The sequence below is a fragment of the Mustela putorius genome, unplaced genomic scaffold (assembly GCF_011764305.1).
Source record: "Mustela putorius furo isolate JIRA1106 unplaced genomic scaffold, ASM1176430v1.1 tig00000083_pilon_pilon_pilon, whole genome shotgun sequence".
Classification (NCBI taxonomy): Eukaryota; Metazoa; Chordata; class Mammalia; order Carnivora; family Mustelidae; genus Mustela; species Mustela putorius.
The window spans coordinates 31,871,464-31,885,864 of record NW_025421273.1 but is presented as its reverse complement, the minus strand read 5'-3'; the positions used below and the strand labels follow the sequence as shown (position 1 = coordinate 31,885,864).

Here is a 14,401-nt window from a genome sequence, read left to right as displayed (position 1 = left end):
TTTCTCCTGACACCTGAATGCCCTACTCCCTTACTGGGAGCAACTCACTTGTTAAGCCACAAGCTATCATCCAAATAGGACTGACAGACCCCAATGTAGACAAAACAAAGTTTATAATGATAATGGCCTGAACATGCAAGTGGTAAATAACATTTATGTGCCAGACAGTATACCATCCCATATTGCAATCAGAATAATGCCCAATGTATGGGAAACAGAAGTTCCCAGGTGAGCCAATGATGTTTTACCCATTGTTATCTCCCTAAGACAACATGTAGAATATTCTTAGAATACCTAAAAAGGTATTCAGCCTCTAATTAAGAAATTTTTGAAATATGGGTTATTAACTTCTTGTCAGTCACCTGCAATATCCCCATTCTACCGGTTAAGAAGCCAAATGGGAAGTACTGTTTTACCCAGATTTGAGCGCAATTATGGAGGCAATGATTCCTATTCATCCTATAGTCCTTAACCCTTATACTATACTGACACAAGTTCCTCCAGATACAAATTAGTTTATGGTACTAGACTTAAAGGATGCTTTCTTCTGCATATCAGAACATCCTGACTCCCCATTGCTTTTTGCTTTTGAATGGACTGATCCTGATACTTGTGAGACCTCTCAGCTGATCTGGACAGTGCTGCATCAGAAATTCACAGACAGCCCAGATTTGTTTGGGAATGCATTAAAAAGGGAATGGCGGGGGGAGCAGGGGGATTTACAACTGATTAATGGAACTCCACTCCAATATGTGGGTGATATATTGACTGCCAGCCCAACAAAAGAGGATTCTGATGAAAACACAACCCTTACCCTTAACTTCTCAGGACAATGGGGATAGAGCACCTCTCCAAAAAACCCAGACTTCTAAGGAGAAGGTTCAATATCTGGGCTATGTCCTCACTCCAGGGGCACAGACACTGGCCCAGAACAGAAAAATCAGCCATACTGAATATTTTAATACCTCAAGCAAAAAGGCAATTGAGAACCTTCTTAAATGTGGTAGGCTTTCATTGCATTTGGATTCCAGCCAAACTCCTTTATAAAGCATTGGAAGGTAGTGATTTAGAACCCGTGGAATGAAATGATGACTGCCACCAAGCCTTCAAAGGTATGAAAGAAAAACTGAGCACTGTTCCTATCTTGGGCTCCCAAACAGGAAAAACCCTTCACCTCATATGTGTGAGAAAGAAAAAGAATAGCTTTGTGTGTCTCAGCTCAAACATTCAGACCCATTCCTAGACTAGTAGTTTCTTTCTCTAAACAATTAGTTCTGGTAGCAGAAGGATGGCCAGAATGTTTATGAGCAGTGGCTGTGACTGCCCACCTAGTTGGAGAAGCTAGCATATTTACTCCAGGAAAACATCTGGATATCAGGATTCCACATCAAGTCCAAGGGGTTTTAGAAGCCAAAGGGCACAAATCCTTAAAGGGAGAGAGGTTAGTGAGGTATCAGGCCCTCCTCCTTGACACCCCTGATGTAACTAACCCTCCAGATGTGTGGAGGCTTAAACCCAGCTACCTTATTACCTGATAAAGGCAAGCAGGAGCTTCTAACCCACTCCTGTGCAGACACCGAACAACACATGTATTCAGGAAAGCCTGATTTAAAGGACAACTCTCTGCCCAATCCAGAGGCCGAATGGTTTACAGATGGAAGTAGCTTCATGCATGAAGGAACCAGAAAAATTGGATATGCTATTGTCAGCCTACAGAATATAACTGAGGCAAAATCTTTCCCTCCCCATACTTCAGCACAAAAGCCCAAACTGATTGCTTTAATCTGAACACTACAGCTAGATAAAGGGTTAAAGTTAAATATATATCCTGATTCTAAATATGGCTTCTTTATTTCCTGCCCATGCAGCCATCTGGAAAAAAGGGATACTATCAAATTCAAAAAGCTCCCTATGAAACACAAAGAGAAAATTTTAACATTATCAGAGGCTATACAGCTTCCTTGGGAGGGGGCAGTTATACATTGTACAGGACACCAAACAGACCAAACCATAATGAGTACAGGAAATGATTTTGTGGATAGAATAGCAAAAGGGGCAGCAAGGAAGAAAGAGCGTGCTACACAGGTTTTAGCTTCCAGAAGGTCCTTTGCAAGAAAGAAACCCAAAGTATACTCCCTCTGAGGCTCAATGGGCCTCACAAAAGGGATCTGAAATCGACTGGGGTGGTATATATTAAATAACAAATATGTACTTCCCAAGGCACTCCAATGGAGAAGAATTAAGCCTTCTTCTGCCACTCCTGGTGCTGCTTGTGTGCTCGCTCGGTGTGGACCTGGCCCCTCTCTGGTGAAGCAGCAGCTGAGGAGACTCCAGTGCTCGTCATGGCCGAGGAAAAGCCCAAGGAAGAAGTCACGACTGAGAACAGCAATCATATTCATTTGAAGGTGGCGGGGCAGGATGGGTCTATGGTGTACTTTAAGATTAAGAGGCATACGCTACTTAGTAAACTGATGAAAGCCTACTGTGAACGACAGGGTCTGTCCATGACGCAGGTCAGGTTCCGATTTGATGGGCACCCGATCAAGGAAACAGACACGCCAGCGCTGCTGGAGATGCAGGATGAAGATATAATCGATGTGTTCCAGCAACAGACAGGAGGCATATGCTAAAAGGGAACTCGCTACTTTATTCCAGGACTCCATTCCTCCTGACCAAGAAGACATTCTCAGTTAGAAAACTGCAATTTGGTCCCATCACACCCTGACTACTGCAGTACAGTTTTCTCTATTCTTACATTTTCTCCTGCCTCATTCCCTTGGTGGACATAAAGTAATCAGATATGTGCACAAGCACATTACCCCCCCCCCCCACACACACACTTTTTTTTTTTTTTTAGCTAAATGGCCAATGGTATGTTTTGATCGGCATCAAATGGAGACGGGAAAATACTGGTTCTGTGAGAATACCCCCTCCTTCCGAAATTCATGGCTCAGTCAGCTCTTAACTTTATATTCCAGCAAGTTGTTTTGTTTTCACAGTTTAACAAAAAAAGAACAACAAAGACATCTTTGCTTGTTTGATTGGAGAATTTTGATGTTTTTCATTTAGCATTGTAAAACCAAGGACAATTTTATAACTTTTTTGTATGTAGCTGTTACATGTTAAGGTGATCTATCTTTAAGTGGGGATAGATTACTCTAAAAGAAATGAATCCGAGATTGTTTTCCTGTCAAGTCAAGCATCTTGTTGTTTAAATAAATTTCTTGTGTGAAATGAAAAAGAAAAGAAAAGAGAAGGAAAGAAGAGAAAAGAATGAAGTAAATCCATGACTCCACTCAGAAGTTACCAGAGCATGTGAGATTTGTGTCAGAAATGACCCAAGGTCCTATCCTATGCCTTCCCTCTTAATTAAGTCAGTTCAGCTTAGAAGAACTTACCATGGGGAAGACTGGCTAACTGACTTCACTCAAATGCCGCCTTCTCTGGGATCTAACTATCTGCTGGTTTATGTGGGTACGCTGACAGGGTAGATAGGGACCTTCTCTATTAGGACAGACAGGACTTTAGAGGTTTCTAAGATCTTATTAAAGGAAGTCATACTGAGGTTTGAATTTCTCTGGAGTTTGCAAAGTGACAATGGACCCTCTTTAGCTGTTAAAATCACACAACAATTATCAGTGACTCAGTGATCATCTGTCTTGGAGGCCTCAATCTTCAGGAGAAGTGGGCAAAATGAACGACATCTTTAAATGAACTTCGGCAAAACTCTGCCAAACTCCTGGAACATGGTGTAGGTGTTGCTGATTACTTTTTTAACACTAAAAGTGGCTCCAAAGGGGAGTCTTAGATTGAACCCCTTTGCAATAACATACGGAAGACCTTTTCTCATTGCAACTTTATGGTTTGCTGAGGAACCCAATCACATTTTAAAATATATTACTAGTCTGGGTAAAGCACTAGTCTCTCCAAAAGTATGGGAATAAAGTACTTCCAAACCCCGCTGAAGACAAACAGTCTGTGCCAATGCCATCAGGGAGCAAGATATCATTAAAAATATGGAGAAAGGGGTCACCAGAAGGTCAGCTCAAACCAAGGTGGGAATGGCCCTATCCACTTTGACTCAGCACCCCCAGAGCAGTACAGCTTAAAGGTATCTTTAGCTGAGTTCACTTGTCCAGAATCAAACCTGTCTCCCCTGAGTCTCTGCAGGAGCCAACTCTGATACTGCCTCCATGGGAAGAAAGGGACACACATGCCTGTGAGCCTGTCAACGAATTAAACTGTCTTTTCAAGAAAATACCTGCTGCAGTGTCTACCTGAAGCTCCTAGCATCTATCCACGCCTGAGAACCTGAGGAAAAGACTAAAATTGCTGCTCTGACGGACCAATAAGTAAGGCTCGATGGCACTTTTAAAATCTTTCACTTTTCTGAATTTACTCTTTACTTACCTATCTCTAGGTAAAACTACTGGCCCCAATTTATTTTTGCATTGGGCTCAACACTATGCTGACAGTTTACAGAAAAGTTCCTGCTGGATTTGTGGCCTCCTCCCTTTATCCAGCACCTCAGGCCTCCCATGGTGGGTTTCTCCTTTACAAGGCACAGACTGGCAATACTTACACCAATATGTAAAGGATATGGTTCTCCATCCAGATTCAAGCATATACAGGGACATCTCTATCACTAACAGAAATGTTTCTTGTTGGCCTATGGTAAACACTACCTGGAATTCTCCAGGCCATAAAAGACCTTTTTCCTACCCCCAGACTGTCAAAATCATGACTGAATATGCCAGCTCTAAGATTGAAAATAAGAACACATTGTGGGCAACAAGTCAGTCTAATAATATGAGATACACTGAGGATGGTTATTTTCAAGTATGGGATGAATTTATGTGGCTTACTCCGACCATAGGCCAATTAAACCAGAAAGCTCTTTTATGTTGGGAGCAAAGAAATCATTCCTATGATGCCTGGCCTAATAGCACCCGTAAATTAGGATGGCTCCCCCCAGAAGTCTGTACCCATACCATTGTTTTACAAGCAACTGATTGGTTTGCTACTGACTGGATGAGACGACCAGGCATCAGATGGTTAGCACCTAATGGAACTCAATGGCTATGTGGCACAAATTTGTGGCCGTGGCTACCCCCTGGATGGTTAGGGCGCTGTACCCTGGGCTTTCCCTGGATACAAGGGAAAATGCGTAAAAAATTACCTATGCCTGCAAATTATCCCCATTTACTCCATCGCTGGACACGGTCAGTCTTCCACTGGTATGATCACCTATTAGGTATTTTCCTGCCCCATGTAGGAATAGAAGATATAATGTGGCACGTAGAGGCCCTCACAAACTATACCACACATGCCCTTAATGATACTATGCTGGCAATCGGGCTATTAAATTCTGAAGTTACATTAATGAGAAAGGCTGTATTACAAAATAGGATGGCCTTAGACATAATAACAGCAGCTCAAGGAGGAACCTGTGCTATCATTAAGACTGAATGTTGTGTATATATCCCAGATAACTCAGCTAATGTATCTAAACTTTTATCAGACATGAACATCCAAATTAAAGAAATGTCTGACTCCTCTAGTTCCCTCAATGATTGGATTTATTCCTGGTTTAGTGGAAATATATGGTCTTGGTGGAAAAAACTTCTTTTAGTAGTAGTAGCAATAATTCTGCTAGGGTTTTTTCTTTGCTGTGGGAGCTATTGTTGTTGCATGTTCTGCATAAATATGTCAGAAAAATTATCAGAACGGATATTCTTTAGGAGGCGTTCGCGGCCTCACGAACAGCTCTGACAATCTACAAGTAGGGACCCTTCATTTAAATGGTATTTTTATGCGTTCCAATAGGCAGGGTCTACAATCCCTTTCAGCCTGAAGAAGCTACAGAAGATGAGACCTTCGCCCTTCAACACCCCTTAAGAATAGGAGTATGAGGGGCACCTGGGTGGCTCAGTGGTTTAAGGCCTCTGCCTTTGGCTTGGGTCATGATCCCAGGGTCCTGGGATCGAGCCCCATATCAGGCTCTCTGCTTGGCAGGGAGCCTGCTTCCTCCTCTCTCTTTCTCTCTCTGCCTGCCTCTCTGCCTACTTGTGATCTTTGTCAAATAAACAAATGAAATCTTAAAAAAAAAAAAAAAAAGAAGAAGAAGAATTGGAGTATGAAAATCGCATACCAGGGAATGAGACAGGGAAATCAAAGGGGTCCCATGAGGAGGGGAAAGAAAAAAAAAAAGTTAGTTTCTTTTTCCCCTTTGCTTCCTTTTTTGTCTTCTATTCTTGCTAGAACCTGCACCCTGCCCTATACATACCTTAATGTATGTCCTCCTTGTAAGGGGCAGAGTTAATGATTTCTCTGGAGTCTTCCAGCACGACAGATATTATCTAAGGAATGACCGGGTGAGGCCATTATGTGTACATTAAAGACCACTGCCACCAACACCCCGATGCCAAGACCCCTGGCTCCAGGGAATAAGTGACTTATGATGGACACCTGAACCCTGTCTTCATTCTGATCAGTTTCTGGATGCCTGAGAAGACACATGCACCACACCACAATCATCAATCAAAACCTCAGATCCCAAGCAAAGACTCCCTCTTTTCATTTCTGAGTCCCCCAGATTCTCCGTCTGTACCTGTTCTCTCAACCTTCAATAAACTCTGCTTTCACCTCCTTCCGGCTCATGTTTGATTTCCATCCTGTGTGAAGCCAAGGACCAGCTAAAAGGGTCTGAGTCCTCAGACCCAGCCCACCTGCATCAATGTGAACTAATAAACATAAAAATCCTAAAGATGCCACCAACAAGCTGCTAGAACTAACTAATCAACCAATTCAGTAAAGTTGCAGGATATAAAACCAACACCAGGAAACAGCTGCACTTCTTTTTTTAAAATACGTTTATTTGAGAAAGAGAGAGAGCATAAGAGAATGGGAGAGGGAGAAGAAGAGGGAGAAAGGAGACTCCTGGCTGAGTAGGGAGCCCAACACAGGGCTCAGTCCCAGGACCCTGAGATCATGCCCTGAGCTGAAGGTAGACACTTAACCAACTGAGCCACCCAGGTGCTCAACGGCTGCATTTCTATACACTAATAACAAAGCAGTTAAAACACACACACACACACACACACACACACACAATAATCCCATTCACAATAACATACAAAAGAATAAGATACTAAGGAATAAATTTACCTAAGGAGGGAAATATTTTTTACACTGATAAATTTAAGACTTTGATGAAACAAACTGAAGAAGACACAAATGGAAATGAAAAATCCCTGTTCATGGATCAGTAAAAATAACATTGTTGAAATACTGATAACCCAAAAGCCATCTACAGATACAATGGAATCCCTATCAAAATTCCAGTGGCATTTTTCACAGAAAGAGAAAACCTGATCCTAAAACTTTGTATAAAGACGAAGGATCCCGAATAGCTAAGGCAGTCTTGAGAAAGAATAACAAAGCCAGAGGCATTACACTTCCTGATTTCAAACTACACTTTGAAGCTACAGTAATCAAAACATATGGCACTGGCATAAAAACAGACACAGAGACCAATAGAACAGAATCAAAGAACACAGAAATAAACTCCTGCATATATAGTCAAGTCATATTTGACAAGGGAGCTGAGACTACTCAATGCAGAAAGGATAGTACTTCAATAAATGGTGCTGGGAAAACCAAATAATGACATACAGAAGAATGGAATTAGACCCCTGTTTTACATCACTCACAAAAATAAATTTAAAATGAATTAAAGACTTAAATTTAAGACCTGAACCATAAATCTTCTAGAAGAAAACATAGAGAAAATCTCCTTGACATTGGTCTTGGCAATGGTTTCCTGGATATAATGCCAAAATCACAAGGAACAAAAGCAAAAATAAATAAGTGAGATTCCATCAACCGTGAGTTTGCTTATTTGTTTACTGACTTGTTTGGAATATTTTATTGAAGTTCATTTCTCACACAGTGTGAAGCCTCTGATGTATGTCAGAGGGCACAGCCTTGCCTATGCAGTCATTCCTCAATAACAAGTTTTAAAAGGGCTCTTCTAATTGTCTCCCTCTCTCTGACCTCTCTGCTAAGCTTTCTGCCCCTGCCTGTATCACAACCAGATGTTAAGCTCCACTAACTGCTAGGTGATGCTCTACTGTTTAAAACAATGTTCTTGGGCATAAATCGTACCACAGTGTGACACAATTAAATTTTGAATCCTTTACTGAAGTCATTTTTGAAGCCAGTCTTTGAAATTTGTTCCTACCCCGGCAAGGCTCTTTCCAGCTGTCTTTTTCTCTGGTCTCTCTGGTAAAGTAGGTGGCTTGTAGTTTTAGCTCATTACCCTTATGAAGCTAATTGCCTCCTCTTAATTGCTTATTGGTAAAATCTCCATTGTTTTAAGAAGCCCATTAAGCTCGAACTTTCCCACATTCCATTTAAGGTCAGTTCTTTGTGGACAGCTTCATTAGTCTCTTTTCTTTTTTTTTTTTAAACTATCTTTTTTTTTTTTTTTTAAAGATTTTATTTATTTATTTGACAGAGAGAAATCACAAGCAGGCAGAGAGGCAGGCAGAGAGAGAGAGGAGGAAGCAGGCTCCCTGCTGAGCAGAGAGCCCGATGCGGGACTCGATCCCAGGACCCTGAGATCATGACCCGAGCCGAAGGCAGCGGCTTAACCCACTGAGCCACCCAGGCGCCCCTCATTAGTCTCTTTTCTTATGTCCCTGGACAAAATCTCTTGAGTGACTGCTCTGGAACTAGGGGTAGGGACAGTGGCCCATTTCTGATTTCTGAGAAGGGCACTGGTTGGCTACAGTAACTTCTAGTGTTCTCAGCTTGCCTCTCCCAGTGAGGAACTACCACTCTATAAGCAAATTGGGGTGAGGGAAGTGGGGCTCCAGTATTCTCAGCCTATTGAGAGCAGGTAGAGCATTTGGGGCAGATGCCTGCTCCATGAGTGGAGACTAGGTGGAACAAGGGAACTTATGACTTCTTGGCAGCAATATTCTGAAATTTAGCATCTGCAACAAAGAGCTAAAGGATATGAGAAATACTAGCTACGTACACCTTCTGTAGAGCTACTGTAGCCCTTGACTGGAAGTTAGAGGAAAAGGGAGCCCCATCTTCTCGGTCACACTCAGATGAATTGAAGCTTCTGTCTTGCTGATCTGGGGGTGAGGGGAAGGAGAGAGTGATTTGGCTCAAGTGCCACAGACTGTTCTTCCTGGGACTTAGTAGCTTCTCTTGAGCAATTTTCTTCTCTTTTCTTTCTTTCTTTCTTTTTTTTTTCTCTGATTTGATATATAGCCTTAGGACCATTTTCAGATACTTAAAATGTTTCTGTTTTTAAAATAATTTTCACCAGTTATGGTTCTTCTGCTGGGGATGGTTCCATGCAACTCTTCTAAAAGTGATAGCATACATTCAATTTTCTTAAGTTTAGAGGTAATCAATAAAATAACAATCTATAAATGAAATTCAGAATTTAACTGATTAGTAACAATTAGACACTGGGGTATAATACTGGTGCCATAAGTAAATAAACTTTCAGATTTTTGTATTTTCTAAATTTTAATTAATAACTGACTTTATATTAAAAATAGAATTTTAAAACATTATTTTTTAAACTAAAAAATATAATCACATATGTGAAATCATTAAAATCCTCTTAAATTTGTTTCTAGATTATTTTAAACTTTAATTTTATCAATGAAGTCTTTGGATTTCAGTTCTTTGAATGAATGATTAATTAAACCTTGAGAGATTCTTTTCTAACTCTTTTTCTTATATAGATGCATACTACTACCACTATTACTAACAGAAATCTGCTAATCCAAACAGCTGGAACTGATTTATATTTAATCAAGCTGAAATTACTTTGTGAAAACTAGATATTTATACCATGACATTTATATTGACACTCAAAATAAAATTATTAATATCTATGTGTGATCTTTTAAAAAAGAATACCATCTAGGCAATTCTTTAGAAATTATACATTTTCTACTTAAGATAAAATGTTTTAATTTTAGTAGATATGAAAAAGACTTAGGTAAGGACCAAAACATCTACAACATCAGTACATGAAATGATCAAAGAATAATCAAGACACCTCAAATAGATTTCAAAACATTTAATTATTTATTCAATACTTTTAATAGAAAAGTGTCATGTAAAATGCTTTTTCTAAGTATGAATTTAATACCCAATATAAGGCTCTGTGCCTATACCTCTCTTGGTCATAGCAAATATGACCAAAAGAAACAGTCCAAACACTCATTTGAGAACTCTTAATCTCCCACACAATTCCACATAAAAATAAACGTTAACCTTATTCTAAACTTAGAATATTTGATAAAAAACCAATGTGGCTTAAATTTCAGGAGGATTCAGTTAAAAACAGAGATACCTCCTCAAGTATGCTGAGTTAGAGCACTTAAAAACAAGGACATTATATATTTTGATTTTTTGTCTTACCTGATACAAATAATCTTCAAATACAAAATAATAATCATCGTTGCTTGCTGTCAACTTCACATCCTATAATTAAAGGTAGAGAGCATAGAAAAGAACCTAAAGGAGTATGTCTATAGTACTATGACATAAATGCATTATCTAGAAATAATACTGTAATGATTTTACTTATGTATGATTATAAATGTGTCAGATTTCATCACTGCTATAAATTTACTTGACTAATACACGTGACACATTATTGGACCTCAATTGTTCACAACTTTTTAGGTTCCATCAGCAATTCCTTATTATTTATTTTAATCTTTATCTTCTTTAGTCGGATTTTTTAGTGTCTTAAAGTTGGAAAAGCAGATATATCACAACAACCAGAAGAAAGCATAACAAGTTAGCTCTAAGTTACTATTTCAAAATCATCATCTACTGTTCAAGTTCACATTCTTGCCATTACCTTGAAATACCAAACATCTTTCACATGACAGCGATTATTCATTTGCAAGTCATTGCATATTACCCAACAAACAACTGCTACCTTCAAAAAGTCTATAATCACACCAACAAGAAAACATATGTAGTAGAAATATGGGAACAGTTAGAAAGAAAAATTAAAGAAATCCAAGATAATATTGCTCAATCTACAAATTTCAACCAGGGTATTGAGCAAAGCAGCAATCAAGGGAGGATGAAATGAATCATGGATGATCCTGGAGGGAGTGAATATGTGCTAAGTCTAGAAAAATTTAAAGACACAAATTAAAAGAAAAGAAAGGGGTCAGTCTTCTAAATCAGAAGATAATACAGGTAGAGATAGAGATCATGCATTCTCAATAGGGATGACACTACCTCCAAGGGGGTGAGAATTAGCTCTCTGAGGCCAAAAAATTTCATTATTACAATGGTTTATAGACCTCTAAATCTTACTCTTTGGTATTATTTTTTTATATTAGAGAAAAATTAGTTTTTCTCTTTAGGGAGCTAATAATGAAGAAAAGGTCGAGAAACTCTGGTATAAACTGTCAGGTCATAGTAGGTGGTGCAAAACTGTAGAAAGTGTGGACATGAGGCAACTTTGTGGGAAAAAAAAATTCAGAGAACAATTTAATAATTTAGCTTAGGGAGGGTTTGGTGATGTTCTAAATTTAGTATTGCCTTGTTCCATCCATTCCTTCAACCAATAACATAATTTTGTTTTATTTTCAGTTAAATTAAAAATTAGTCTTTGCCACAGGGAGCTTTAATGAAACTTCAAATAATTTTTTTTAAATGCCCATTCCTTCAAAAGCTGACTTTAATAACATTTGGAATTGCTCCAAAAAGATCAGCAAAGCTCAACACACTCAAGTCAGGAACAACCAGAGACAGATATCTTCCTAAAAATATTCATGCTATATGGACAGTCAGGATTGATTCTACTAACTTACAATTAATTTTTCAAATACAAACTGTTTACCTCTTCCTTTACTGATTCAAACTGAAATTCATCTTGGCAGCAAAGAGAATTCTCATGCTAGCCCCTCCTGACTTTCTGAACTTCTTTTTGAGTCTTCTTTCGTTTGAATAGAAAAAGCGGTTGAAAGGTCTCAGAGTCCTGAAAATCTCTTTGGCTAGTGCTAAAATAATCCCCTGAGCGTGACTAACTGACTTCAGTTAACAATAGTATCTGTGATCCAAACCTATGTAAAACTTCTGAGAGAGTCAAGACTTTGCTTCCTGTAGTGAATAGTGATTTAAAAAGTATGATTGTGAAGTCAGATTATCTACATTCAAATCTTGACTTTGCTACTTATTATGTGAATTTAGCTAATTAATCTTTCTTTACTTCAGCTCCCTCCATACATAAAATGGTAAAAGAAGAGTACTTCCTATTTTGCTATAACACATGTCAGTATGTGGCTGGGGGGTAAGGGAACAATATATGTTATAACATGGAAATTGTGTTGGTTCATATGCAACTTTTCTTTTAACAGAGTTGTCAAAATTGCAAGAGTAGAACCAGAACCTTTGGCAAGAAAGGAAAAATGCCTTTTGCTCAGCGGCTGCACAGGAATGAACCTTTATAATTGCATTTCAAGAAAATTAAAAATAAATGACCATATGAGGGGCTCTCTCTTCAGACAGGCACACCCCTGGCCTACACATCTCCTAGTTGCTGTACTTCCTCTTGTGCCCACCTTAACAGCAGCCCCAGGGACCCAGCACACCACTTCCATCTGCATTCTGTTAGCATTTCTACTTCGTTATATTTGTACATTTTTAGTAACTCCTGCAGGAGTAGCCTGCTGGAGCTGTCCAATTCATCTTCCAAACTATCAATAATTGTTTTTGTTAGTATTCTCGTTATAAAATTGCAAAAGTTACCCCAATACTATTTTTCCCAGGAGCTCTATTATCTTTAATATATGATTTTACTGAACATATGGCTTTTTCTCAGGGGGAAAAATGCATTAATCTATAAATGATACCTAAATGCTGGTATCTGATACTCTTAAGATAGCTTTCAGGATCAAGGACAATCTATATGAAGAGTTTGGAACACTGTATGGCACATGGTAGATAGTCACTAAATGCCAATTGTTATTAGCCTTGGTCAAGTTCTACCCATAAAAATCTTCAGGTCTTCAATGTGTTTTCTCTCTCCCATTTTTGAGGCCTGAAATAATATGCCCTTCTTCCCTATCTTTCAAGTCCTAAATTAAAAATCCAAGTCTTTTATTAATGTAGAATCAGGCATATCCTATTCCATGCTTATACTATCTATATCTCAACATTCAACTCAGTATCAGATACCTGGAACAAAAACTCAGTGTATCCCTATCATAAAACTTGACATGTGCTTGACCAGATGTCCAAAACTATAAAAAAATTAAAAATAAAAATGAATTCAACGCAAGAGAATAAGCATAATTAGATAAAGAATCATTAGATAAATAAGATAAAAATATTAGTCTAATTTTGACTCTGAAAAATAGTCTTATTTTTCCAGTTGCATTTTTATTTGGTTTGTGTGGAAAACTTGAATTTATTGGAAAAAGGAATGTTTATCATCCTTTTAATCAAAAAAAATGGGAGTATCAGGAAAGAATCATGAGGACAGTTTCAAAGGGAAGGAGGATAATACTGACTGGAGACTAAATATTTTGAAAATGAACCTTATCTTACAGGTACAATGATCACTTAAAATTATTTTTAAGATTAACATGTATTATCATACAAAGTATAGGTCCTATATGTTAAAGACTCACAATGATTGTTTAATGATATTACTGAAGTGAATAAACTGTGTACACCTTTACTTACTTTATAGATTAGACTGTCCACCAAAAGGTCATGTTGTATTACATTGGTCTTAAGCTGCTCATAATACAAGATATCCTAGATTTAAAAGTAAGACAAACACACAAAATTAAAGGTCAGTCACATTTATAAAGTCAGCCTCAAATTTTAATAAATAATATTCATTAATAGTATCATAAACACCAAGAGGACTTCATTTTATTCACTTCTATATTCTCCATGCCTGGCCAATAGTAGATACTCAATAAATATACCTAATCCTATTACTTAGGATAAGAATTGGGGACCTGGTGGGTATTTAATCAATGTTTGCTAAACTGATTAACTATTATTTAATAGCAAATACAGTAATATTTATTAATTATTAGATGTCAGAAACTGTTTTACCCACCATACATGTTAACTCATTTAATCCCATACCAATAAAATAGTTCAGTGATTATTCTTCCCGATTGTATTTGAGAAACAGACCCAGAGAAGAAAGCAACTTGCTATCAAAGGCCACAAAAGTAGTAAGAGTTGATTCCAAGAAACCTGGCCTGGAATCTATACAGAAACCCAGAAGGACACTCCATACTGCTTTCCTAATATCTAAATTATTATAAAATAAAATCCCAGCAAGTAAAAGCAATCACATAGCATATGAAAGTCAGTT

At 38.2% G+C, this 14,401-nt stretch overlaps 2 protein-coding genes across 9 annotated transcripts in view; one reads left to right on the top strand and one right to left on the bottom strand.

Moving 5' to 3' along the window:
• The window catches only part of TBC1D19 (TBC1 domain family member 19), a 167,557-nt gene that overhangs the window by 51,591 nt on the left and 101,565 nt on the right, over nucleotides 1–14,401 (bottom strand). For all 8 annotated transcript variants that reach the window (XM_045076235.1, XM_013061521.2, XM_004762651.3 and 5 more), the window contains 2 exons: nucleotides 13,750–13,824; nucleotides 10,456–10,518 (listed from right to left, as the gene is read on the bottom strand). In XM_045076235.1, coding sequence (XP_044932170.1) covers nucleotides 10,456–10,518; nucleotides 13,750–13,824 — 138 coding nt within the window. The remainder of the gene's footprint in view (nucleotides 1–10,455; nucleotides 10,519–13,749; nucleotides 13,825–14,401) is intronic.
• On the top strand, nucleotides 2,153–2,630 carry LOC123390982 (small ubiquitin-related modifier 2-like). Its single transcript, XM_045076273.1, has one exon. It carries the CDS (start codon nucleotides 2,343–2,345, stop codon nucleotides 2,628–2,630), a length of 288 nt encoding a protein of 95 aa, XP_044932208.1. The 5' UTR covers nucleotides 2,153–2,342.